This window comes from Haemaphysalis longicornis, unplaced genomic scaffold (assembly GCF_048455015.1).
Source record: "Haemaphysalis longicornis isolate Haplotype H1 unplaced genomic scaffold, Haemaphysalis longicornis Haplotype H1 scaffold_3, whole genome shotgun sequence".
NCBI lineage: Eukaryota > Metazoa > Arthropoda > Arachnida > Ixodida > Ixodidae > Haemaphysalis > Haemaphysalis longicornis.
The window spans coordinates 91,584,224-91,612,093 of NW_027526335.1; the positions used below are offsets into that span (position 1 = coordinate 91,584,224).

General features: G+C 46.8%; 1 protein-coding gene across 1 annotated transcript; it reads right to left on the reverse strand.

The window, feature by feature from the left end:
• Positions 1–712: 712 nt before the first annotated feature.
• LOC144174856 (2-aminomuconic semialdehyde dehydrogenase-like) lies at positions 713–26,337 on the reverse strand. The gene is made up of 10 exons (XM_077703801.1): positions 26,153–26,337; positions 24,365–24,526; positions 15,602–15,802; positions 14,354–14,565; positions 10,352–10,518; positions 9,113–9,183; positions 8,507–8,611; positions 5,430–5,601; positions 2,629–2,838; positions 713–921 (listed from the first exon to the last, which is right to left on the reverse strand). Exons 1-10 carry the CDS (start codon positions 26,164–26,166, stop codon positions 772–774), a joined length of 1,464 nt encoding a protein of 487 aa, XP_077559927.1. The 5' UTR covers positions 26,167–26,337; the 3' UTR covers positions 713–771.
• Between the last annotated feature and the right edge of the window lie 1,533 nt (positions 26,338–27,870).

The window sequence follows — 27,870 nt, forward strand, 5'->3', positions numbered from 1 at the left end:
ATGTACAAGGGCTCTGCCTGTGCGCCATTCCCATGTAACATGCACCTTATCCTCATTATATTGCCCTGAGATGCCCTATAAATTCTAATCCAATTCTGCCTTATTTATTTTTGTTTGTTATTTTTTTTTTCTGTTAGTTATGATTACATCTGTGTTACGTGGTCCGTCCTCCATGCCTTGTAACGGCTTCCTGCGCCTTTGTCAAGCTGCTCGAGCAGCTTTTAGCCAGGAAGTCGTCCAGATGCTTCTGGGAATAAACTGAACTGAACCTATACTTCTTTAAGCACATACCGCAACAATCCCCAATCTACGTTATCATAAGCTTCCTTCAGGTCTGCCTTTTGCTGCCGAAATTTAGATGGACTGGGTTAGTACAAAAATGTCTTCAGGTGTCGTCAGCAAATTGTAGGCGGTGGGGTTCTGGTGGAGGCTGCGTTGGGCAGTGCTGCTGTGTCCGTCACTACACTGATGCACTGCAAGTAATCTGCAAGGCTGAGAAGCTCCGAAAGTGCCTAAATGCAAAGAGGGCCGAGCGGTTTTTTCACTACCTGAATTCTCGTGGGAATTTTCTTGCCAGAGGACATCTTGGTAGCATTAGGCAGGGGTTTCGAGGCCAAGTCCCGCGTATAAAATGACCTGGCTGCATACTTTTTCTACCGAGTTAGCACTGTCCAATGTATGGGAATATTCAAAATAAACTCATTGCACTGGGTGTGTGCGGCTTCAATTTTTAATCGGTAAAGCGTATCTGCGACGGCACCGTGGCTTGGTTCAGCTGTAGTCCAGGCAGATGGACTTGACCTCGGTGTAGAACTCCTTGGAGGCGTCGGTGCCTTCGCGGCCCACGCCGGACATCTTCATCCCTCCGAACGGCATGTGCAGGTGACGCACCATCCAGCAGTTGCACCAGACGGTGCCCACCTGGGAAACAATGACGTGATGGGCACTGTATACACCACACAGTTTCACTAACATTCAGGGTACAATTGCCCACTCAGATACATTCGTATAAGGTAATAAAAAATAACACCACGTGATGGGCCTATTGTACACATGCGAAACACTCCCTTCAGCCCTCTGCTAACGTCGGTGAAGAGCGTGGGATACCATTGCCCCTTTAGTGTAAATGACTCTGCTCATTCTGCTGGATGGCATTGCTGCCCCTTACAAAGAGCAGGGGTTATTTTACTGCCCCTTCTCAAAGGGTTCAACGGCATGTCATTTTACCCTGCCTACTCTTTTGCGGCTATGTCTCACCTTGAGAAACGGGATCATGCTTATCAGCCTGTTCTATATGCTGGTGATGGGGACTAGATAGTGAAGGTTGCAATGCGTCCTGATGTGTGATGGTATTTTTAGTGTGAAAGCATTTCTGCGCTACCTCCCTGGATCTTTGCTGCTAAGGAGCCAGTCGAACTGCTGACTACACACCAGGCAGTAGTGGAGAGCACAGGTATGTGGCGGCCTGATGTTAAAGGCCTGTTGCACTGAAATTTCACCTAGGCCGAACTTATTTTGAACCTGGGTTATTTGCTACCAAACTGGGACATGAATGTTAGCCCTGTGGAATGCCTTGTTAATCAGGTGTGTGTAAATAGCTCCGCTGCAGATGACGCTGCACCTGCTGGCAAATCACACAAGCGGTCATGAAGCGAAAGTGACATTCCGGCCAGCCGGGTGCTTGGTACTCTCGTAGGCCATGCAGCTGAAGAACCGGTCGGGCTCCACTATGTGCGCTTCTAACATGGCTGCCGTGAATGTGCGTGCAGCGGTTGGGTACAGGTTTTCTCCCAAGCGGGCCATTTTATTGCTGGATGTAATGCCACTTTTGATTGATTGTAGGGTTTAACGCGCCGAAGCCTCACAGGCGATGAGGCCCGCCGTAGTGGAGGGCACCGGATTAATTTTGACCACCTGGGTATCTTGACCACGCAGGAGTTTTTGCTTTTCGCCTCCACTAGAAAGCGGAAATCGAACCCGCGTCCTTGGGCTTAGCAGCATGTCATGTCACTTCAGCCTGGCTTTAATGGCTGTGCTCATCTCAGTTCAAGTTTTTCAGATTTTCGCTCATTGCTTTGAGGTTTGCCTGCCTTTGGGGTCCAGCATTGTCAAGCAATTGCCTGCAGTTAGACGTACATTGAGTTGGATGTTGCATGGTAGTTTGTGGGAGATCATGGTGAGATCTATTGCTAGTGGTGCAACCTTGGATAAAAAGGACACCACTGTGTTAAGCATTGGACATCACTGAATTGTTGTATTATCTGGGAAATGGCACACACGCCTCGATTAATGACTGTGTGCACGGATGTGTTTTAACGCAAGGCTTAGTATTTGCACACAAGCATTCCGAGTTGTAGAGAGTACACAAAAGGTTCAGCCTACCATGCCAGTCATTGATTTTTGGAATGGGAAGAGGGTGCTTGGGTTTGCAAACTTCACACCTTTCTTGCGCAGAGGTTAATTTTCTTCTTCAGATCAACGGGCGATGGCCAGTACAGGAAAGCTCAAAGCACCCCCATCAGCCGTCGCATATGCAACGATTGGTCGAGTTCTGGCAACCTGGCAAGTCTCGTGGCCCCACAAGGAGCTGACCTAACCTGGGTCGTGAGGTCCCTGCTGGGTACGTACCTCGAGGCGCTGCGCCATCTTGTGGACGCGGGAGACATCTCTGGACCAGATGCTGGCGCACAGGCCATAGGGGACACCGTTGACCTTCTCGATCACTTCGAGGTCCGTGTCAAACGGCGCCAGGCACGTGACTGGCCCGAAGATCTCCTCTTGCATGCAACGCGATGAGTGAGGCAGGTCTGTGATCACCGTTGGCAGCAAGAAGTAGCCCTGCAGTGGAGCACACAATGCATGGCATTACTGAGTGCATAGTACTTGCAATTTTTTCGAATACTCTTGGTTCATAACTGCTGGCTAGACCTCTCACGTAAGTCTGTGTTATGTAGCAGTGTGTAGTAGTCGTCTCAGATGCGCTCAGTAGAGACTATCGCGTGGTGTTGAGGCGGTTGGAATACACACCATTGTTCTCATTTCTGGAAGGAGGCAGTGTAGCACTCACCCCTTCAAAGTGTCAAAATATTCGTCGGTTACTTGTGCCAGAACTAGTTTACCTAGTGCCGCGGTTGTCTACAACTGTGCGTAACAAATATTAGCATGCACAATCTCACAAACAATATCCGCCCCCTCCTTGTCTTTATTTACTACTGCTGCAAGGAAACTTGCAGTTTTATGATTAATTTCTTCTCGACTGTGCAGCTATCGTTTTGCATTGCGATGTTGGATGGGGGAGCACGAAATTATTCTAGACAAGGTCACACAGAAATTAGGGATAAGTATTTGGTTCATTCGGCCCTCGTGAGTTGAACCGACGAAGTGGCTAAAGAATTAATCAAGCACAAATTGATATTAAATATATTGTAAACAGAGAACTGTATCCTTTGAAGGGCAATCGTTTCAAACATATGTGTTTTAGCATGTCATAATTTCAGCTCAATGAGAGAGAGATCAAACTTTATTTAAAGCGGCCCATGTCCGGGCTGCCGAAAATGGGGTTCTGGTGGGCCTGGAATGCGTTCAGGCGGGAATTCCGCAGGGGTCAGGGCCCCGCACGTGGGCAATGTGCCGGGCGAGGCGAGGCCAAAGGATGGGGCGGAGATCAGGTGGAGGAGCAGCCCAGCTTGATGGTAAAAGGCGTGGATGAAGAAAGTGAGGTGATCTCCTGGCGCGAGGAAAAACCCAGTAAGTGTGTTTAACGTCGGGATAATCGCCACACACGTGACAATGGGGCGTGCCATCTGGGGTCATTATATAGTGAAGAATTAGGTCACAAGGGATTTAGAGAGTCTGAGCCTGGCGAATGTAAGTGCCTTCGCGGCGTGTGAGGTCAAAGTGGGAGGAGGAAGATTGTGGCGGGAACTAAGGTTCTTCAGCTGTTGCCTCCAAGCCTTGCGATGGGCGGCGCGTTCTTCCTTAGGGCTGTAGTCCTGGGGCCAGGGTTGAGGGTCACTCGGGTTTCGATTCACACGATTCGCACGTCCAAGGCATGCTTCTCGCTCTTCCAAATTGCTGTCGTGTCGCTCCAGTGTGCTTCTATCTGGATGCTCCAAATACATTTTGTTGCTCCAAACAATTTGGGCCCATCACATCACAGATGTTTAAAAAACACTGACAGTACACTTGACTGTGAAAAGTTATGGGAACCCTACAACAGTGCGGGGTACATAGAGGATATTGACGTAGGACATACTGTCAAAGCAATTTCTTCACGTGTCGCAGGTGTTACCTCCATGCCTCTCTTACGCACTTTCATGAATGAAAATGTGGCTGCCTTGCGCAGTGTGGCTATTGTGCGGAAAAGCTGATTTGAGGTGTGTTGTACAGTGGAATAGTAATAGCAAGCTGTGCGCGTTTTGTGGAAAGGCCAACCTTTTAAAACCTCGCCTTAGTCATCAGGGGGCATTAGTGCATTAGTTTGGGCCCTACTCAATAGCAAAGCCTTTCAATCGTGAGAAGGAGTAAAACCGAAATATATAATGCATGAGTGATTGCTATTTGTTTTCCTCCAGGTGCACGTTAAACTTTGGCTGGTGACTTTGTTATACTACCTTGAATCTTCACTGAATTTTAATTGTACCTGTTGAGGAATACCCTTTAATATAGGCAATATCCAAACCAAGATTTACCTCGCTTGGTACAACTTTTCTCTGTTGGCCCCTACACTGCTTTTGCAGTAAATCAATCTACATGGGACAGAGGGACTGCCTCATCAGGTATTTTGTGTAATGTGCTTGTACAGTTCGTGCACGTGATCACATTTGTGGTTAAGACACTTGAAACCAATTTTCACTCATGAAGGATTAACGTCATCTGCACGCATTTCTACGTATGTTAATGTGGTTATAGCGGGAAGTTCTACAAGTAAGAGCTGGCTGGCGGCCTTATAAGATGCGGTATCGAGGCGAGTGCTTTTTGATGTCACCTGCACCCATTTTGCAAGGTTTTTCGTATTCTGTCTCATATTTCGCCAACATATTGCTGAGGAGTGCGAAGACTTCCGCCGGCCAGGATTATGACACCTCCAGGTAGTGGGATTAGGACATACAGGGGCATAAGCCTTAATCGTTGCCTAATCTCTGTGCACAGCTGTAGATGACATTTTACTTCTCTTAGTAATCTTTATACTCGCTAGGATCACCTTATTTGTGTCAAGCTAACCCTTCCTTGCCAACAACAATGATCCCTCCATCCACCTGACATCTTTTGCAGAGGTGCCGCCGTCCGTTCAGGAGGCGGCACGTGGGGTGCAAAATGGGGGAGCAATTGCGAATAGCCCTGAAATGCCTGTACAGCGGGCCACTGCTGCAGTTCTGCACAAGCAGGCATGACCGTTGGGTCAGTTTATCGGAGCAGTGCCCACTCACGTTCTTGTTCTCCTTGGGCAGGTCGGGCTCCTCTCGGAGGCCTCCGCAGAGCACGTTGCCCCCGTCCTCCATGGCCAGCTTGATGTAGAACTTGACCTTCTCCAGGTGCTCCTTGCTCACCAGCGCACCCATGAACACAGACTCGCTCTGGGGGGGCCCCACCCGGAGCTTCCTGCCCGGGAGGAGATCCGGATGAGGGATGGGGGACGGAATTAGAAGCTGGACAACACCTTCGGACGTGAATTACAAGAACCCTCAGCCAAATTTGAGTGATTACCCGAGTACGAGTAAAAAGTACAAGCGCTCTTTGCTAATCCTCAAAGTGCAATCAATAGAACAAGTCGAGTGCTGAAAGAACCGCACAATTTGTGTGAGTATTTATAGGGGGTGCCTGCATATTTGTCCTGTTCCATGGTCAGAAATTCCGGAGTATATGGATATAGAAAAGAGATCTTGAAGATTACAGGTGCTATGTCCAAGTGTCAGCTAGTAACTAGCAGCTTCGTGCAGATGGCGTAACAAAGCTGGTATACCGTGTAATTGAAAATTTTTCATAGACAACTAGATTCATGCACATTACCCCACATTCATTTCATTAAAATCTGGGAATGAAAGTTTGTATTTCAAATTCTCTCGACTTTATTGTAACTGAAGTGAGGATGGAATGTAGAAATAAGTAAATAAATAAATAAATAAATAAATAAATAAATAAATAAATAAATAAATAAATAAAAGCTGCCTCTCAGCTGCCTCATTGAAGTTGCCTCTCAGATGAGCCCTCTTATACCCCTGTCACACGGGCACTTTCAATCGCGATTGAAGTGAATCGCGATCGAGTTTTCGAGCGCGCTCGACGCACTGCCGCAGCTACACGGCCAGTTTCAATCGCGATCGAAAAGTTGCACCGATTGCACTCGTGTACGCCAGATGGCGCTAATATTGTACTTGCGGCCGGCGTCTGGTAACTTCTCGCGGTCGTAGGTATATGCAACTATGTAAATGTTACCTCACGCTTATTTGGATCAAGTTATTTCACACAGTTTGTAGCTTTAGTTGAACTTTTCATCTTCTGTGTCATTACTGAGCGGGGACGAGAGTATCGCCGCTTTCGTTCGATCGCGCTTGGAAGCCTCGATCGCACTTGAGAAATCAGGATTGAGTTTGAGCGGGATCGAGCTCGATCGCGATTGAAACTGCCGTGTAGCATGCGCCCGATCCGGATTGAGCTCGATCCTAATTTTTTTCTCCACTTTCTTTCCAAATTCTTTATCTGTTTCAATGACCTACCACATTCCCCCCTTTGCTTTCCGAGGTTTTCTTGACTGCCAACTCTTATTTCTGTATTATTTCAACGAGCCCCTCATTTTCCTATTCTGATTCGCTACATGCATATCGAGGGCCTCTGTTCTGGCAGTCTTAGTGCCACAGGAAGCTTAGGACGCTGCTTAGGACGACAGCATAGGACGCTGGTCGACCACTCTTGACATGTCGTAGACACTCGAGTCACGGCCCGGGAGTAAAACGAAGGTCCCCTTCACCCCGAGTAGTCCGAGTGGCGCTGGCTACCACCCCCAAGCACAGGAAACAAATTACCTTAACAGAAATACCCCAGAAAGTGGAGGGGAAAATCGCCCCGCCGGTAGCGTAATGGTTATCGCACCAGACCGGTATTCTGGAGGTCGTGGGTTCGAATCCCACCTTGCGGGCATTTTTTCTCCACTTACTTTCTTTCCAAATTCTTTATCTGTTTCAATGACCTACCACATCCTCCCCTTTGCTTTCCGAGGTTTTCTTGACTGCCAACTCTTATTTCTGTATTAAAGGAGCCATGAAGACAAAATACAAGTTGGGTTTATTAGAAAGACTGCTTAGTTCCGATAAAAATGATACCAATATCATCACAATCTTCGAACAAATAACGGAAATATTAAAGAAAACATTTGAAGCAGTCGCGACCCTCTAGCCAATTTCCCGCAACTTTTCTATGACGTCACGGAACCTTGTTTGTGCGATTGGCGGCCGCCTAACTGACCTGTAGCGACGACACATGACTGGACGTCTGTAATGGGGCCTCTAGTTCCATTTGACCGCATCACTTGAACGCTAACGTGCAGTTAACGCACTGAAAGTTATGTTTTATTGTTGGCCCGTATGACGTCATTCTTGCTCATAACACGTCACTGTGGCGCAAAATTTGAAAGTTCTTAAATACTTCTTGCTTTTTTTTTCGTTAAAAACATCTTTTGTGGCTGATTGGAGCTGAGTGAGATACTGAATCCTAGTTCTTTCAAATTAAACGAAGTTGTATTTTCTCTTCATGGCTCCTTTAAATCAAGCAGTAAAACGCCACCAAAAAATTCCCGTGAGGAGTCATTTCGTACATTTCATGTTCTAGCATGCGTGTGAACAGCGGTTATTTCATTAAGGTTACATGCTTGGGTATAACCTCAAGTTATCCACCAAAGCTACTACAACAATTGACACTCGTTAATCCAGTAGAATCAGGACTGCGGGCACACATGTGTATGCCTAGCTTCTGCAAACTTTGGTACCGCTGCGCGTTCGATAGATAGCTCTGAAGGAAGTGCGATGTATACCCGCCGCGGTGGCTCAGTGGCTAAGGCGTTGAGCTGCTGAGCACGAGGTCGCGGGTTCGATTCCCGGCCGCGGCGGCCGCTTTTCTGATGGAGGCGAAAAGCAAAAACGCCCGTGTGTTCGAGATTTCGGCGCACGGTAAAGATCCCCAGGTGGTCAAAATTAATCCGGAGCCCTCCACTACGGCGCGCCTCATCGCCTGCGTTGCGTCGGCGCGTTAAACCCTACAATCAATCAATCAAGGAAGTGCGATGTATCGACGATCATCGTTTATACATCACACAAGCAGGAAGGGCCTTATTTCTTCGGGTCAGTACTTATTATATGGAAATTTAGAAACGTGTTCCACTGGTAAGTTACATGTTTATTCAAAATAAAAATCTAATCTTTATCAGTAAGATCTGGAATGCGCGATATGCCACTTCTGGTACACGAGAAACAACCAGCTAATATGCAGGTCGACACTCTGACAAGTGTGTTACCTTGCTTCCTGAACAAACGCATCCGTAAACTTTTGGTATAATTTCTTCTGAATGTAGATACGACTCGTGCAGAGGCAGATCTCGCCTTGGTTTAGGAAGCTGGCCCTGGAAATGGAGAATTCAAAATAGGTAACTGGAGAATAAAAAAACAGTGCAATTAATGCGCGAACTTTGCGCTCAGCGGGATGTGATTTTAGAAACCCTATTTTGAGCTTGGGCAATATTTCAGAGAAAATTCTTTTAAACTGCACTGCAAACTGGGGCCAACACAATTTCCGGCAAAAGAAAACCGCATTGAAACACCGCGACAACAGTTTGTGCTTCTATTATGAGCTCGTATTTTAGCACTACTTTTTTGTAATGCGATATGAACACACTTAACAATGGCTTGCTGAACTAAGCATATGGAAAGCATAAGGAGGGTGGAAAAAAAAAGCACGAGGTTGCAGTCAACTCAAGCTCTATTACCTCTAGCCTGCCACAAATACAAACTTTGTGCTTTAACTGTCCGTGCAAATAATGTAATACACTACAGTTAACTAAGTCAATGCCAAGCCATATTCCTTTGAAGCAAAGGGAGATGAAAAAAAAAAAATTCCTGCGTACTTTATGAGTGAGGCGATGCACTTCTTCAGGTCAGCGTCTTCGAATACGATGGCTGCATTCTTGCCTCCCATCTGCAAAAAATGAACATGCGCAGGTAAAGGTGGTAGAGAAGAATATTTTTTTACATCTTGTGGAAGTAGTACAGGGTGGGCCGAGCGTTGAGAGTCTGTACAGGATAGCACATTTAAAGTTCCCAATAACCTGGCTTGATGGGTGACTGTTTCATTTCAGCAGCAGCTCTTTTGACGGATGAGAGCCCTCTCCTCCACATTTCCAAAGCAAAACGAATACAAAAGAAGACTGAGCAGTCCTGTATTTCAATGTTATGATTAAAAGAAGCTGTGCGAGCTTTCATCGCACTATAAATTGATTGATTGATTGTGGGGGTTTAACGCGCAGACGCAACGCAGGCGATGAGGCGCGCCGTAGTGGAGGGCTCCGGATTAATTTTGACCACCTGGGGATCTTTAACGTGCGCCGAAATCTCGTACACACGGGCGTTTTTGCTTTTCGCCTCCATCAGAAAAGCGGCCGCCGCGGCCGGGAAACGAACCCGCGACCTCGTGCTCAGCAGCGCAAATCGCACTATAAATGAGTGCGTCCAATAAGCAATGCATAGCTTTTTAAGTTTATTTTTACAGGTAGCCAGCTGCAATTGTGGAGGATTTGGAAAGGAGGATGAAGCAGTAAGGACAATATTTCTCCCTCCCTTAAATGCCAGGTGTTTGAACGGGCACTTTTCCTACAGTCGTCACCGTGAATGACTTCTTCAAAGCCTCTTAAAACTTTTGCTGCATCTCACCTTGGGCTGAGATATCCACCCCCTTATCATCATCACATTACTCACATCCACAACTGCTCTGGATCCACCTCTGATTGCGACTCAAGACGAAATGTCTTCTTGAATGGTAAAAATAAATGTCTGAATGGTAAAAATAAATAAATAAAAATCAAGCTCCTTTCCAGCAATGACGAGACCACTCTAGACAGAAAGGAGAGCAGAATTGCACCATCATTGAAGTGAAGATTGAAGCAGTCGCATGCCTCTATATTAAACGTCAAGAAAACGTCTGGAGGACAAAATTGTTTCAAGCGTTCACTGGGTTTGGCATAATGGAGATAGCTGACATGGCTTCCAGCCTTAGTGCTGTCAGATGCTACCGGATTCACCCATTCTACGTGTCTATTTTTTCTGTGGGATGTCTAGGAGAAACAGCGCTTGCACGGCTGCGCACAGACCTCAAGAGAGAGCTTCTTTGCGTAGGGTGCGGACATCTGGGCGATGGTAGTGCCGGTCTTGGTGCTGCCAGTGAACGAGATGGCCTTGGTGTTGGGGTGGCGCACCAGTGCGTCACCGACAATCGGGCCGAAGCCGAACACAAAGTTTACCACGCCAGGAGGAAGCCCTGCGACAACAGTGTATACGCGTAAGCAAGTGCAGGAAGAAAGAAGCAGAACTTTTTTTTATATTTTGCCTGAGCAACAAACAGAAATTGGTTGCGTGAGAGATGATGCTCATCTTGAATTGTAAACGGCTTTGATAAGGTAATTGCGGTTTGCTAATTAACAAATTTCAGGTGTAGAGCTAACAGCTATTCCTCTGTCGTATGTTCACCAGTTATGATTTTCAAAAATGCAAAATGAAGGCAGTAAGCCTACTCTTTCCCCCCCTTCGCCCACGCCCACACTTTTTTGTTATTTTGTGCCAAAGAAAAAATTTCTGGGCATGATTACTTTGAGTGTTACGATTGCAAACATTAGCTGTATAACATAAGTAGTGCGAGTATCCCTTGTGTTAATGGGTCTAGTTACATAAGCCTTGACAGTCCGATTCACAATTTCATAGAGTTGTCTTTTAATGGTAAGGGTGTCTCCTTTCACGAAGACTTCGCAATTTTTGACCTAGCACGTACCACAGGTGGTCAGTTGACCTCGGGTAAGACAACTAAAACCGAGCGTTGTTTTAGATGCGACTGCATCTCATTCACTAGCCTTGTCCCTCCATACGGCGTTGTCCGTCCACACCCCTCCCCCATTCTCCTCGCCGCGCGAGCTGCGCTCTCCGCCGCTTACCCCCTCTCCTCTCCGATAGCGAACACTCTCTCGCGAGGGGCATTGGATTGGATTCGATTGGATTGGCTTGGCTTGGATTGGATTGGATTGGATTAAAGTGGATTTTGTTGGATTGTGTTGCGTCATAGCCGCGCCACGTTGCGTCATAGCCGCGGCAGGGGGTTCACGGCACGTTTCACGCGATGGGAGAATCAACCTAACGGAAACAACAACGGAACCCCCTATGCGTCGCATCTACACAGGGGTTCCCGCGAGGGGAGGTGGGAGTAATTTTTTTAAATGCAGAGCATTTCTTTAACTCCCGATGTCACCCGTTCTAGGCGTCCGTAGTAGTCCGCATCGCTCGCAGGTGCGCCCTCTCGGCGCTGTCGGGGCGTGATAAAGGCGGGTGTCGGCGAGGCTGGAACGCACTCATCGCCGCGCTCTCTCGTCAGCCCCGCTCCTCCTCGCCGACTCTCCGCTCGCATCGTGCGCTCTCTCCGCGGTCGGTTCGCGCCCTACAGGTGGGGGCGCGCGCGTCGCGGGATCAACAACATCTGTGGCGTGATCGTGACGTCAGCATCGCGCGCGCGTGGCGCGATCGTGGCGTGATAAAGGCGGGTGTCGGCGAGGCTGGAACGCACTCATCGCCGCGCTCTCTCGTCAGCAGTTGCCACAAGTGCAACAACATTAACGTAACGCAAACTACTTAACGTCGTGCGCCCCCGGAAATGCTTTGCATTTGATCGTGCCCCTCGCGAGGGGGATGTTTCTTTTTGCTGCAGGGGTGGATTGCTGCCTCGCAAAAGGTGATCCCGTGCCCATCTGGGCTGCCTAGACTCCTGTCTAGTCGGGTCGTACGGCTTGTGTGGCTTCGGCATGATCAACTCGGTGGATGTGCTTGCAAGTGTTCGAGCAAAGCCAGGAATTTCCATTTCCCAGCGCCGCACACGGCCTGCGATCGGCTCGCGAGGATGTGCGCGCCCTGGGGTAGGCACGGAGCGGAAGCACGGCCGTTTAGAGCGCACGGTTTTCAAATTTCAAGGTTTGCGATGTATGCGTGCCCAAAGAAACCATTGGCTTGTGAGGTGCTCGTTTCTGGAGGGATCATGCAGATTATCATCGAAACGTGCCGTGGTGGCTCAGTGGCTAAGGCGTTGTGCTGCCGAGCACAAGGACGCGGGTTCGATTTCCGGCCGCGGCGGCCGCTTTTCTTGTGGAGGCGAAAAGCAAAAACGCCCGTGCGTACGAGATTTCGGCGCACGTTAAAGATCCCCAGGTGGTCAAAATTAATCCGGAGCCCTCCACTACGGCGCGCATCATCGCCTGCGTTGCGTCGGCGCGTTAAATCCTACAATCAATCAATCAATCAATCAATCAATCAATCAATCAATCAACCAATCAATCAATCAATCAATCAATCAATCAATCAATCAATCAATCAATCAATCAATCAATCAATCAATCAGATTATCATCAAGTCCTAGGTGGCTCATTAACAAGCGACAAACGACATGGACGTATTTTTACACGGCCGCAAGACAGGGGACAGGAATCATGATAGATGAGGCGATGATTTAATGGGCAGCCATGACTGCTAGAACGCCGGGGATACGCCAAGCGCTGTTACTCTTTTTGGCACTTGCACTCATGTGAAAGAGTTAATTTCGCTCCAGAGAAGCTACTGCATTGCATGTGTGGACACTCCTTGGCGAAACTATTTTTGATCCCGGCTGAAGGAGGCATTGCAAGCGTGCTCTTATTTCTACACATACGCTGGTTACAGAATACTCATGCTGATTATTCGAACGAGCACTAACTATCACCATCTGATCCTTAAGTGAGCACACTTGATTCGCTCCAAGGCAATCTGGGCTATAATGCGCTAATGACATCGGCAGCGTGCTTCCGGGGCGGAAGGCAGTCGTTTTCTTTGTACGTTGACAGCTAAGTGCGACCAGCAGCTATCTTGAAAAATGTTCCGGGAACAGCTGACCCTGTAGAAATGGCCGTCTTTTTTGTACCCAAAGATTTTTCTGAATTCTATGCATTTATATATTTTCCAGGTGACGTACCTGTAGTTGAAACTGTAGCAGCTTGGAGAGATGTAGAGACTGACAACCACTATCGTTTCATTGCCCCTACCTTGGGCCCAGCTGCCTATTTGGCGGCGCATTAACAAGCATCCTCCAATTTTCGGAGTCTTTAAATACCTGCCTGGTCTCACCAAAAGGGACCCAGCTATTGTAATGGCCGACCGTTTGCAGGTATACATGCCATCAAGCCGTTGTGTTTAAGCGCAACGCCGAGTTTGTTATAAAGCCCTCACGAAGATGACGCTCCCTTGCTGCTTCACTGCACTACATCAATCTGATGCAATCATCCCTCACCGCATCAGGCGCCTATTATTCCTTACAAGTTTCTTTACAGGAACTAAAAGCTCCTGCTGTGACTCAGTCGTAGCACCCTTGCTTCATGTGTAGGAGGTCCAGAAATCAATACACTTTATAGTGTACCGCAAACGTTATGACAAATTTGACAAAATAATTAACAGCTGTTTTGTGCTTAGCAATCATGATAATTGTGGCTTTCCTGCAAGGCGTTTTTGCACATGCACAGGAAATGTGCACAGAACCCTAGCCATATAAAGTTTCGCTTTAAAAACCATGAAAAAGCATTTAAAAGTATATTTCGCCCCTCCAGGAGCACTGTGTCAGTCTCCGTTAGCAAAAACACGGAAACACATAGCTTATGCTAACAAAATTATCACAGCAGCCTAACATGCGGCTTGTACCAATGCGCATTTGCACAACATGCCCAGCAACAGAGCACATTCCCTGCACGAGGCACGTGGTGGTAGTATTTCATACACTCCCAGTACGCTGCATTGATAGTTCCAAAATCCGCATGATCTCGCATTGTCACAAAGCAATTGAAATGCTGCAGCTGTCCCTTTAGCACTCAGCAGACTGACCACAAACATTATAATACATGCCAGCCAGACATAATTTATGACCATTTCACTGGTTGTCACTGAGCTACAAGGTGTGACAGACTACTGGAACGTCGAATGACCATCAGCTCCATGGTCTTGGAACTGCACATTTGTTGTCCGTAATGATCGTCGTGTCCTAGCCTGCTCCGGTCCTTAGAGTGAGCGCGTGTGCTTTCGGGCAATTGGGGTCTTACCGGCATCCACGAACACTTTGGCCAGCAACCAGGCCGTGACGGAGGTGAGCTCGCTGGGCTTGGCCACCACCGTGTTGCCGTAGACCATCGCCGGTGCCAGCTTGAAGGTGAGCAAGTACAGGGGCAGGTTCCAGGGCACGATCACGGCCACCACGCCCACCGCCGAGCGGACCGTGTAGTGCAGCACGTTCGACGCCTGTTGCGGGATCGCCCTGCGTAACCACAGGGGGGAATCTCTTGCACAAGATGCTCCGAGATGTGCTGCCCGAGCTGTCTGCCATAGATCTCAAATTCTGGGATTCAAATGGGAGGCATATCTGACGTCCTTTGAAAACAGGCGACGCCGGCTACTGTCTCCTATATGGAAGCTACTGATTGGGGACAAGCTCTCCTTCCAGGTCGCTTGCCGCAAATGACACTGTACTTTCGTGGAGCACTGCTGCTTATGACGCATTTGGGAAGACCGTGTCCGCCAAATCCTCCATCCCATTGTGCATTGCGGCAGCGTATTATGGCACTTGCCCACTCAGGGTGTTTGGGCAAAAATGAACAATCAACTACGAGTCTCATGGTTTTCCTTTTTTAGCTCTCTTAAACTGATGTACTACTCAAGATTATGACTTGCTATTGTTTGAGGCAAGTTTCTAATGCCACCTTCCAGGTAACAGCGTCCAACGTGCTTATGAAGGAAGGCATCTGCTTCGGCGCATCCGTTGCAGTGAGTCCCAGAAAGCCAGTCAACGACCGAAGAGTTGCAGGCGATGTCGGAAGGATCTGGCTTGGATTGCGCTACAAAATAATCGCGAAATCACCATGGGTTGCGATAATTTCACGTGGAGGGCCAAATGTTGCCGCAATCTATTAGCTAACTATAGACTGTGCCCTTCACACAGACTGCTTGCTCAATGGTCCCTTCTTATAGTTGCGCTAGTTTGCTCCCATAAATATTGTTAAGTGCCAGAACCGAGTGTGGCTCCTGACTTCGTGATAATGCTTCCATGGAAGGTAAATTTTTGTTCATTTTGCAGCGATAATTGCTTCAGGACACCAATTACCGTTGTTTTGGTTGATATACATAACTGCAACCGTATCGGTCCGTAATTCTTGACGAAGATTCTTAAAATTCTTGATAGAAGTCCCTAGTGTATGTGGACGCAGCACATTGCGACAGTGGCAGTGCTGAGCTTTCACCCTGATATTACTACAAGTAGTGGCATATAGGAGGGCTCCCTTGCGCAGGAGGCGTACATTTCTCGGTCGCACTGGGCAGTGGTGGCAAAGTGTCGGAAGTTGTGCACCGCCCGCGGGATGTCCACGGTGCGTGCTAGCCAGACCGGCTTGCCCTGGTCCCGAGACTCCGCCTGCGCGAACTCATCCAGCCGGCTCTCGATCAGGTCGGCGATGCGGATGAGGAATTTGGAGCGCTCCGCCGTAGACCTCTGGGACCACCTGGAACAGCGCCGCCCCACAGATCAGTGGTAGGTATGGACGCGTAGAAAGCGTTCTACTTAATCATGATCCTTAAGAGCGATAAGAGGGACATTGCCTATTCACGCAGCATCATTTTTAGTGAAGATACGGAGGGGATCATGCCGATCCTCCCTCATGCGACCAACTGGACATCTTTGTCAGCCATGATGATGATATTCACAGCATACGCACAGACACTCTTGCTTGGAGTGAGGCATACAACTGGTTTATAGCAGAAAATCTCTGAAAACTGCATACATGGTTCCCATGAGGTTTCAAGTTAAGTAGTGGAGACCCGATGGGTTAAATTCGGTGGTATGGAACAGCGTCAGATATTGAATTTCGAGCTACACTCTAAGCTGTGCAATTGAGACGCAAGGTTAAAAAAACCCTTGGGTGCATAAAACATGGAGTATCGGGAAGCTTTCGAAAGTTGGCTCCATGCAGCTAGATATAAACACTCTGACAAAACTTATTTTCTCTTCGATGGGACATTAGCTGTGCTTAATCTATTCATTGTGACAAGTCAGTCAGATGTGCTGTTTCTTTTTACAGTTGCAAAGAATGTGCTGCAACTGCCAGGCCTGCTTTCATATGAGGCGTTTTTTCGAGATGACCCACATCAAGAAACCGAAACTAAGTCATATAAAATCGCACTGACCAGAAAAACTCGGCAACCTTCCACTAGAAAAAAAGATGGCCCTAAATTAGGTGCAATAACGCCCTGAAAACGAGTACGCAGACCGTAGTTCGTATCAGAAATGAGCCTGGTCCTGTGCACGGATAAAAATGAGCCAAATCTATTTGCCCAATGGGATTTCGCTCTTGGTGTGACTGTTCGGACTGTTTCGTGGGTGTTTTCAGAAGTTTTTATTTTATTTTTGTACCTGCCTTATTATTGATACAGGAATTAATAAGAGATCGGCGGAAGATCTGTCCCTGGACGTCCAACACAAAGCGAACACAAGAAGAAGTGAACCATATGAAACAGATGCAAAACAATGCTTTCATCTCGTCTCCCCCTTACCTACGGAGTAAATCTGGTTAATATTTTTACACCCATATTTACCATTTATGAAATTAACAAATTAGCCGCCGCTTACAAGGCATGGTAAATCCCGCCTGCTTGTGAATACGAGCCACTTCATTAAGGTGAAGAAGATTTGAGCAGCCTTCTTGGGAAGCGTATTGGAAATTTATGGCGAGGCAATGAAGAGCTTGCTTGCGTCGTGAGTGCCTTCAATCATGCCCCCCAAAAATTACCCTACGGGAGAATTTGAAAAGAGCTGCTAATACTGCCAGGAGGACTCACCGGCTCTTAATGTGTAGATCTACTGCTCTGAGAGCCCTGATTCACATGTTTAATGCCTTTTCCGCGAAAACTCCATCATGCAATTCTTGAAACTCAATTGCAATAAAGTTTTCATAAGAGTGTCGCACCAATTTCAACGCCTCAATTCAGTACGATCGAAATCCGAACTTATCATAATATTGCGAAATTCTATCGCATATTTTCATCCATATCATTCTTTTCCGAGTACTCCCACAGCCAGGACAATGTAACGCCCTGAATTTACACAATAAACCAGATTTAGCAAATCATCCCCCGGTAATCGTTATAACAGCATAAATGGAGATAACTGGTCAAACAATTTATTTTTAAATTTAAAAATGAGAAAAATGAAAATACGGAAAATGACGAACTGCGTAACGCCCTGAATTTCCATAATAATGCGGATTTCGCGAAGTTTCATCTGTTCTCGTTATAATAGCGTAAATGGAGATAATTGGTAGAGCGAATTTTTGAAAAACTAACAAATAAGAAAATAGTAAAAAATTACGGAAGATGGTGAACCGCATAATGCCCTGCATTTCCACAATAATGCAGACTTATCAGAAGTTCCGCCTGTAATCATTATAATAGCGTAATTGGGGGTAATTGGTCCGACCGGATTTAGAAAAACAAAAAAAAAAATGCCTGTAGAGAACTCAAACTCAAGAGAAGCGGCATAAAAATGCTACGCATTATTCTGCATAGCAAAATCTGCAAGAATTCTCTGAATTTATGCAGATTTTTAAATCACTTTTTGGCCCGAAATTTCCCTAGCTGACATGTAAAAGATGTCATTTAATAGTTTTGACAGCGTTGCATTTAGGCCCGGTAACATACTCTCGCTTTTTTCTCAATTTCAAGTTACCTGGATTTATTTTTATTTATTTATTTTTTATTTATTTTTAAAATAACTTACAGGTCCATGTTGTGGGCATTGAGTAAGGGGGGTAATAAAGTGAGGTGTTACCGAAACATACAGCATAAATTCGCGAGTTACAAAATTCAGAACAACTAATGGCGGCTAGGTTTGCAATACAAGTTCGGAAGACGATAACAAGAAAAAGAAAACTCGATAGCACAGCGCACACACGACAGCTACGCACGAGAGTTACAAACTGTACGGAATACAGTCAGTGTCGCAGATAAAGGAGCCAACAACTAAGGGTAGTCAACAATAAGGACGCGAAGCGCACCAAACAGTTGCTATATTTTGCAGTACGCACAAGGGAAAAAGCGCAAGAGAAAACGCAAAACCTACGCGCACGCGCAAAAAATATTTTCACTATAAAATACTCATAATCGGGCAGAAAGTGCGACACTGAAAAAAAGAAAAAAAAAAACCCAAAGCATGGTTGTGGTAGAGAGATGAGAGGATCTTGTGGTCTTTAAGCAAATAAAGTACATAAAAGGGATACAGGACACGCCAGAAGAAAAAAAATGTGGAAACAGTGGTGAGATGTTATTGCGAAAAGAGTAATTGACGGGAAGTAGTATTGTCTGATACGGATGCGATGTTGCCCAGAAGACCATTCCACATACGTATGGCGCGAGGAAGAGCAGATGAGTTGAACGCATCAGTTGACCCATATACCGCGTGAAACGGGAGTGATTATGAAATCTACGTGAAGTATTGGAAGGAACATCAAGGTGAAGTGGGAAATGTCTGTTGCTGTACACGTATTTGTGAAAGAGGCAAAGAAGAGAAACGTCGCGGCGAGTACCCAGGGGTAAAAGCGAAAGGCTGGGCTTAATTTTCGCTATTCTGGTGTGATAGTCATTGTGTGAAATGAAACGGGTGGCCCTCTTCTGTATCGCTTCAAGCATATTAAGTAGTTCTAAGGCGACCGGATACGAGCGGCAAATTCAAGCTGTGGTCGTACAAAGGTTTGATAGGGTAGTTGATGGACGTGAGTGGGACAGCTATGTAAATTACGGCGTAGATATCCTAAAGATTTGGTAGCCTTCGCGCTAATGGTAGCAATGTGGTGAGACCAGGGGCGGTATTCTCGTAACTGTCCCTTTGAAAACGTCCCTTTTGTGTCCCTTTCATCGTGACGTACTTCCGGTTAAGCAGTGGGCCTTTGATTCAAATACCGTAACTGTTCTTGAAAACGCATTTTGAAGAACTGAAACTGTATCAGAGTATCTTTTATGCGTTTATTGTTCCGCGAGTGAACCAACAATAAGGCGATGAAAAATCGTCTGCTCCAAATCGTCTGCTCCGAGTAAACGCGGCTCATAGCTCCGCCGCGCTTGTGTTACGTCACATCCGGTTGTTTGCTTTTAGCCAATCGGGGTTCGCTCAAAAGGGACACTTTTGAAAGAGACACAAAAGGGACAAAACACGGGAATACCGCCCCAGGAGAGATTTGGTGTGAAATAGATTCCAAGTTAGATTCCATGGTTCCGTAAGATGATGCCTGTGACAGTGGGAAATTATTGATCGTGTAGCTATAGGTGTAAACGTTTAATTTGCGCGTAAAGGATATTATTTTACATTTTCCCGCGTGTTCAGCGACCTTAAGCATTTGTTACGCCAGTCATTATTACAGTCAGTCGGAAGGTTAGTGTTCATGTTGGAATGCAGTTCTGTTGTTAGTTCTGGCAGCTATGTTTCGCAAGAGAAACCTTTCTTGAATCTGTTTTGGTTGTGAAATAAGAAATTTTCTAAGTGTCGGAAAACATGCGAAGCGATTATGTGTTCAAGAAGGTTACAGCAGATACAAGAAAATTGCACGGTAACTTTTGTGTGAATGCTTATTGTCGGCTTTTAACACAGGCACTATTTTACCAATCTTCCAAGCAGAGGGGAGTTTACCTGGCGCTAAAGATCGCCTGAAAAGGGGGTACAAAATGTTAATAGAAACGGGCGGTGTTTTTAAGAATTTAGAATTGATGTCAATAACGACTAAAGTGTATAGCTTGAGGTTATTAACTAGAATCGTAACACCCTCGGTAGTTATTTCAATCGGTATGCGATGTCAAGTTCAGGAACGTATGGCACGTCAGAATGCTCTTCGAGGGTTACAACAGATAAAAAAAATGCGTTATATGCTGGTGTGCAATGACTATCTGAAAGGGAAACGTGGCCGTCATCTAGAAAGAATATTTGTTGGCCATTTTGTTCAGAAGAAACAAGTGTCCGAACTTAGAAATTTGATTCCAGGAGGGAAAGTAGATCGATATAGCAGTATTTATGTTTAGTAGATTGAATGACCGACAGTATTTTTTCATTGTTTTTGTATGCCTGCCACGCAGAGGGCGTGTCACGGCGCTTAGCTGTGTGGTATAAATGTTTCCTTTTGCTTCAGAGGTTTGGTTTATCATTTTTTACTTTTATAAGCGGGACCAACTTATTAGCTAGTGCACATAATTTATCTCTGTACAGCACCAAGTTATCATTTACTGAATGACGGTCGAAAAATGGTAGGAATGTGTCAGTACAAAACGTTTCGAGTTCGGCGTTAATTTGGGTGCACTTGACATTACTATAACCGCGAATTTTTTGGGGGGGGTCCATGCCGGAGGAGGGTAGGGGAATGTTAAGAGTAACTTGAAGGAAGCTGCGATCGCTAAAATCATCCATGTGTAGTACACTACCTACCGTTTCAGGAGTGGTCGTAAGAATTAGGTCGAGAATGTTAAAACAGCGTGTGGGTTGATTCACTATTTGAAGTACTAAGTTAAAATCTAAGGCAAGGTCGATAAATTCCGTGGAAGTGCGGCAGGAGGAAAACAACTGGTTCCACAATCTATTACGGGAAAATTAAAGTCACTGAAAATGTAAATGGCGTCGGTGTGACATAACTTGGTGGCCGCAGTTACGCCACTGCGTAGGTCGTTTACGAATGAGTGGCTGCCGATAAGTAAGGTGGCGAACTTGGTGAGATAATTTTTATGTCAGGGTGTACATTGATTTCATATACTTTTAATTTTTTTATTGAAAGAAGTACGCCTACAGTGTTTTTTATTGTGAGAAGTACACCTCCGCCACGCCTATTTTTACGGTTATTTTGATATATGTGGAAGTTGTTACGATCGGTAAAAATTTCACATCTTGGTAAAGGCACGGTTCAGTAAGGGCAATAATGTTGCAGTTGCTGTCATCTAGGAACGAACAGTCCAAATCCCGCTTCGGCATTAGGCTACGGATATTAGTAGATGATCGCGATAATGTTGGAATGGTTTGAAGTGAAGTTTGAATCTTGCATGCACTTGTTCTACTTTAGCTATCTGGTTGCTTGCACAACTGCGCCAGTGTTGATGTCATAAACGGTGGTCTTTTTATCAACGTGCAGCCGGTCAACTGATACTTTGAAAGGCTTGTTTTTGGTTTTGGCAAAGACCACCAATTTGCACCTATCCTGTCACGTCATTGGCTCATTAAAAAAAAAAAAAACGCCCCAGATGCCTGATTAAAAGGTCCTGTTTTCGATTAAACTGTGTGTTGAATCCAAATATTTCAGCGCTGCATGACATAATTGGTCATAACCAGCGCTATACTGCACATCTTCTGTAGGTGTGGCCTCAGCTGCTTGTGCCGACATGCCACAGCTGCAATAATCAAATGCGAATTTCAAATTTGGGGCTGCGAATCCTAACATTTTCGAATAAGAACGTCTTTGCCTGAGTGTTCATGTTCTAAAACAGTTAAAAACAATACCAACTGAGGCAGACAGTACTGAACGCATATAAATGTCAGTTAAATGCTGACAAAATGCCATGAAAAATTTAAATTTAAATATTAGGACAACATTGCCAAGTAGCGAAACAAAAATGTATCGTATACTACCATGAAGCATTGCGGGTTCATCAGCAACCTCTATAATAAAGTTTTTTCATCATCATCAGCAACCTGTGGATAGAATAAAGTGTATTTGAAGCTTCCGGGAAGTTTTGCTACTGTAATTTTCTCAATTAGATACACCGGAGGTAGCAATTGCTGCGTGTAGGGCTTACGCGTGTTCGGCTTTTTTGCAGCGCTTTGACGTCGTGCAAAAAAGCCAACCCCAAAACACAAGTCATACGGTGAAGCTTGAACGTTGTAAAGTCATGCGGCAAAGCTAACTTTTGTTTCTGCTTTGTAAATTTCGATTACTTGAGAACTCAGAATATATTCAGCGGTAATACTGCGTTGCACGAATGGAATCGAATAGCAAATACTTTTCGCGTAGTGTTCTAAGTTTGGAATGTCAGCACTCGTAAAATGGCAAGCACACCGAGAAGCCACAACACAGGCAGTACCACCTTTATTCGCGTGACGTATGTTCTCACGCTGCTGTTTGATACTGCTTAGTGTATTTTATGGGTGCGAATGAGTCTCGGCTATTTCCAAGGGACGGTTCAATGACCCTTTAAACTACCGTGCACAACAGTGTAACTGTATCCTATCCTGACCACAAAACCCCCGGGGGCACCATTCTATTGTGATAAGGGCTACATCAGTGGGAAAACAGATTAACTGGCCTGCGATAACCCACGGCTGCTGCGGTACTATGTACAAGCACCCGGCAGAGCCGAAGCAAGCATAGTTCTTGAGTTGTTCTTTTGTTGGCTGAACAGGTTTAGTCAAAATGCTGTCGAATAGGCATTGATTGGATCGATTTCAGTTCGTTCGTACTGCAAGGAAAAGTAGGGAAAGAAAAAAAAAAAAAACCTAGTGGAATTGCCGCTGTACAGCAGAGGCATGGGGTGGGGGACCACCAAACTGGAGTTAAATGTCTTCAAGTGGGATCCACCGGTAGCCGCTTATGCTGGCTAGGCTTTGGCATGCTCACACAAAGGCAGTTACTACAATCGCAGAATTTGCAATGCACGGTTGTAATACTGCATAGCTAATGTGCAGAGGGCAATACCCTTGTCTATAACACATGTTTCATACTTGTAGCCTTATCTTGCGTCGGCAGAAAAACATTTGAAGAAAACGATTGCATCATTCTCAAGTCCTGACCATATATTTTGACCTCAACGTTTTTTGTGACACGTTTGAGTCAGCAGTTTTGAGAGGTAACCATTTGAAGTTGAACTCGGTGTTATAGACAAGGGTGCACATGTAGCGCACAGTACGAGGGAAATTCAGAAAACAGATTCCCGCATAGTTAAAGCCAAATAATGCGTTGATGCTGAAAGCTGAAGAAGCCCAGGCCAGTGTAGTCCAAAGCACATCGGACTATAGACGCACTATAGTGCGATCCTTCTCGCAAAAAAGTGTTCAGTTGCGATGGCGCAGCGAACACGGCCAACCCGTATTTTGAAATCCCAGCATCGTCAAAGTACTACACATTATCATTCCCAGCACTTCCATGCTAAGGATTTGGGAATCTAAACAGCGCCGAAAGTGCTCTAGCAGCGACAAGCTGAGCTTCAGAGGAGCTTCGATGCGTTAATAGATCAATTAAAGGGGGCATGAAGAGAAAATACAAGCTCGGTTCTTTAAGAAGGCTGTTTTCTCCCGATAAAAATGGTAATCTTATCGCCCAATTCAAAGAAATAGAGATATTCAAGAAAACATATTCAACAGTGGCGACCCCCTAGACAACTTTCCGGCAATTTCTCTATCTTGTTTGTGCCATTGGCGCCGCTGACATAGGCCCCAGCCAAGGAACATGACTGGGAGATTGTAGCGGGGCCTCTTGTTTCGTTTGAACGTATCACTTAAACACTAACGCGCAGTTAAACGACCGATAAAAATGTTTCTAGCGCCTGTCCATAACATGTCACTCCTGCCCATATTACGTCACCATGGCGCGAAATTTCGAAGCTCTTTAATGTTTCTTGGGTCTTTTCGCTTAAAAAAACGTCTCTAGTGGCTGGAATGGAGCTTATCGAGCTACTAAATTCTAGTTCTTTTATTTTGAATCAAAGTTGCATTTTGTCTTCATGGCCCCTTTAGCAGCACCGGCGTTATTTGGTTTGTATAACATTAACAGCAAAGGAGCCCTTAATAAGTGGAGCTATTGATAAACAGATTACCGTGGTTCCATCACGTGCCGATAATGGCATAGCTATGGTGTGACACGCACAAGCGAACAAGATATACGCAAAGCACTTGTCCGGGTCGTAAAGGCTCGTGGTTTGTGACTCCCACCATGAGGTCACATACTTAAGTGGCTAGACCAAGCACAAGCTTTGCTGTGTCGATTAAGCTGATTTTTCGGTAATCAATTGAGCGCGGCGTCGCGGATATGGCGACAAAGGCGCGAGCTTACGTGGTGAAGGCCTGCAGCGCCGCCTGCACTGCCTTGTCGACCTCGCGGGAGCCGCTGTTGGGCAGGCGCGAGTAGACGCCGCCCGTGGAAGGGTCCACATTCTCGATGGTCTCGGCGACGGACTCGAATTTGCCGTTGATGAAGTTCTCCAGGATCAGCATCCTGCGCGTCAGAGAGGACGAGCTGCTCGAGCGCGAGCTGCCGCCGCTGCCGCTGCCGCTCGACCGCGCCGGGCTGCTCGACCGAGCGCGGTAGTCACCGCCGTTCATGACCACGAATCGCGGTAGCATGTCGTGCACGCCGCTCCAAGAAGGCGCGGGAGCGCTGAGACACACACACACACACACACTGCCGCGTCTGGACGCCTGCGAAGCGTTCGCTTCTCGGAAAAGACCGCGCGAAAGACGACCTTCGTGCGAGGACGAGATGGTACGGCCCCGTTAACAGCGGCTCCACACACTGCGCGGCGGTGGGAAGATAGACCGATAGAATGCAAAAGTCGCGGAGACAACAATTCCCCGAGTGCTCACAAGTTTTATCTTCCCCCACCCTTCCGGAGAGCGAACAGTCCAGATCGGTCGGCTGCCGGCTGCGATCTGCCTTAAAGTCGTTTGGGAGGAGTTAGCTTTGTTGCGTAGAGGCAAAGGGCGTGAAAGAAAGAGCGGAAGAAACGGAATGTGCTGTCTCCCTGCTAGGGACGGTGGTTAAAGTTAAGCGCGCACACAGGCACGAACGCTGTGGTTTTCGTTTAATGCCGTGCATGCGCATTTGCAATCCGGGCGCCAAGTTACGCGCGTAGATGGACGCAGGTGCTGTGGTATTTTCGTGTATACGCATTTGTCATCGGGCGTCAGCATCATGAATAGCAGCCGCCTAAATAGGTCATGATGATGGCCATGAATGGCGGGCATGCGCATGCAGAACTTATTAGCCAACGGCAGCTGTTGATGATGTATTCTAGCGCAATTTTGATAAGAACTAAAAGCCAAAGTAGACCATTGAAACTGGTATTAACTGAAAATGAACTCTTCGCAATACAATCACAGACATGATACTTAACGGACTAAAACTCACACTAGCGCACAAGTGTCCGTAAACACAGGCAAGGCCCCAATCTAGAAAGGTTGCAGCAAATCGTTGCGTTGAGTATATATAAAACACGCGTTACCAGTCTACGTGAGGCATCGTGGATGTATCCTTCGCCCATTACCCGCGTTCCTTTTTGTAAGCTTTCGGCATTAGCGCGGCACGGAGCCCACGTGTAGCAGTGTCTTAACGACTACCATGGCAGTGTACAGTGGTAAGAACAGGGTAACGGTCTAAATAGTGCCGCAAGATGGCGGCGATGAAAGCAGTCTGTCTTGATTGTACCGAACCGGCCAAATCGCTTCTGCTCACTGACTTGCCAGAGTCACTGTAATTATTAAGAGTGACTCTGGCTAGCAGTGAGCGGAAGCGGTTCGGCCGGTTGGGTAAAATCGAGACAGACTGCTCACTTACAGATCCGGAGCGACACGAGCAAAGACTGCCCTACTGCATGGGAGTAGTCTGTCTTGATTTTTGCCCAACCGGCCGAACCGCTTCCGGTCTCTGGCTAGCCAAAGCCACTCTTAATTACAGTGGCGGTGGGTAATCAGGGAGCAGAAGGCGTTTGGCTGTGGGCATTTGGCCGGTTGGGTAGAATCAAGACAGACTGATTCCATCGCCGTCATCATGCGACGCGATCAAGACCGTTACCCAGAACAGCGGGTACGCTACAGGGCCTCGCACATAGCGCAGCCGACTCACGTATCCGGTTTCATGGCCTCGCCAGCAGCAGCGGAAGCAGGGTTGGCCTGAGCCGCCGACCGCACTGCACCAGAGTCGCTTCTTCGCCCCGGGCCTGCTGGTCCTCCTCCGAGCTCCGGGTTCTCGGCCGTCCTGCTGCTGGCTGTCGCGCGATCGCGGTCGCGAGCGCCGAGGAGAATGAAGTGGTGGTGGTGGTGGTGCCAAAAGAGATGGCTCATACCCACTCAGAGGGATTGGCCAGGAAAGGGGCGCTCACAGAGAGAAATTACAAAGTAATTAAAGAAAGACATTTAAGGAGCGGGGAAACAGCCGCAACGACATCGACATCAGCGGCCGCAGTTCAGTAGGCGATGATTATGTCCGCAACGAGTCGGTAGCCGCGTTTACATGAATGCGACAAGTGGCGCATCGCATCGCATCGCATCAATTTTTTAGCGACTCGCATCCATGTAAACGGGGCTAATGCGCTAGGAAAGCGCGTCGCATTAATGCGCCAGGCAGGGGTGGATTGAGACGCGTAAGTCGACTTTCGAAGTGCATGTAAACGCGAGTGCATCGCATTAGGAATTATGTCGACAAGAAAAGTAAGCCCTGCAAACGCAGCTTTGCATTTAAAAGCGTCTAAATCGAGTGTAAGACGCCAGAAAATGCGAGTCGGGAAAAAAGAACAAGAATAAGCCGTGCCGAAAGCTTTGGAAACGCCAGAAATGCTGCTTTACCTTCGATGTGCGACACCGTATGGCGTCACCATCGCACCAGGGATAATGCGGTACATGTAAACGCTAGCGCATCGCATTACTCGTGATGCGCTAGGAAATGTGACGCGCAGCTATCGCATTCTATCGCATTCATGTAAACGCGGCTGGTGATGGCTTCGATGTATAATCGCCTGATGTGTGATTGCCCACAGACAGGAACATCTCTAAAACACCTATGAAAAACTGTTAGGTACCTTAGGTGCCTCCTTAAACTGGAAGGAAATGCAGCAGTTGTAAACAAATTACCTTTGACCCAAGCAGGAGGAGCCGAAAAGTGGGTAAAGCGCTGCTCCAGCTAGGGCTGTGGACGATTGTACTCCCCATGTTACCTTATAATTCCTATAGACGAGAGAAAGAACGCCGATGGGCCCTCTGTCATGCGAAACAGCTCGCCCGAACACGGGGCGCAGCTTCCAGCCGCGCTTCCCTCTTAAGGTGTGTCGTGCTTGCACGAATCCTTCATCAAATCACTGCTTTTTTTTATTGCGGAAGTTTGCTATTCAGCATAAGAAAAAAATTAATTTACCACTGTTCTCGTTCCATTTTTGTGCTATCTTGCAAACGGCTACATTTCACTATATCCGCCAGCACCTTCCATTGTAAATAAAAACAACTTTTACCACCACTACCACCACCAAGTGAGCGACGTGTTGAGCAGATTATGATGATGGTGGTGGTCTAAAGAGATGGTACATACGGTGACACACCCAATTCAGGGGTACTGGCCAAGAAGAGTTTGGTTTAATTAGGGAGTACAATTAGACAGGAGGAAAACAAGAGAGCGGAAGATAGCACTGCACCCCAGCCGCCTCCGAAATGTTATGGCTGCACGTGCTTCGCTGTTTCTTGTAATTTGTGTCGCCATCTTGGCTTGGTACACCTCCCACTGCATTGGAGGGGTATTTTTCTAGCCGGATGCCTCTGACGTGTACTTGCTTCTTCCTACGGCAACGCTGACCA

What these genes read in the sequence shown, in the direction of transcription:
- LOC144174856 (XM_077703801.1), bottom strand. An exon ending in CAAAGAAGCTCTCTCTTGAG is followed by an intron (nt 9,184 to 10,351) that starts GTCTGTGCGCAG and finishes CATTTTTTGCAG; the next exon opens with ATGGGAGGCAAGAATGCAGC. An exon ending in TGCCCAAGGAGAACAAGAAC is followed by an intron (nt 2,839 to 5,429) that starts GTGAGTGGGCAC and finishes GCTCCACTGCAG; the next exon opens with GGCTACTTCTTGCTGCCAAC.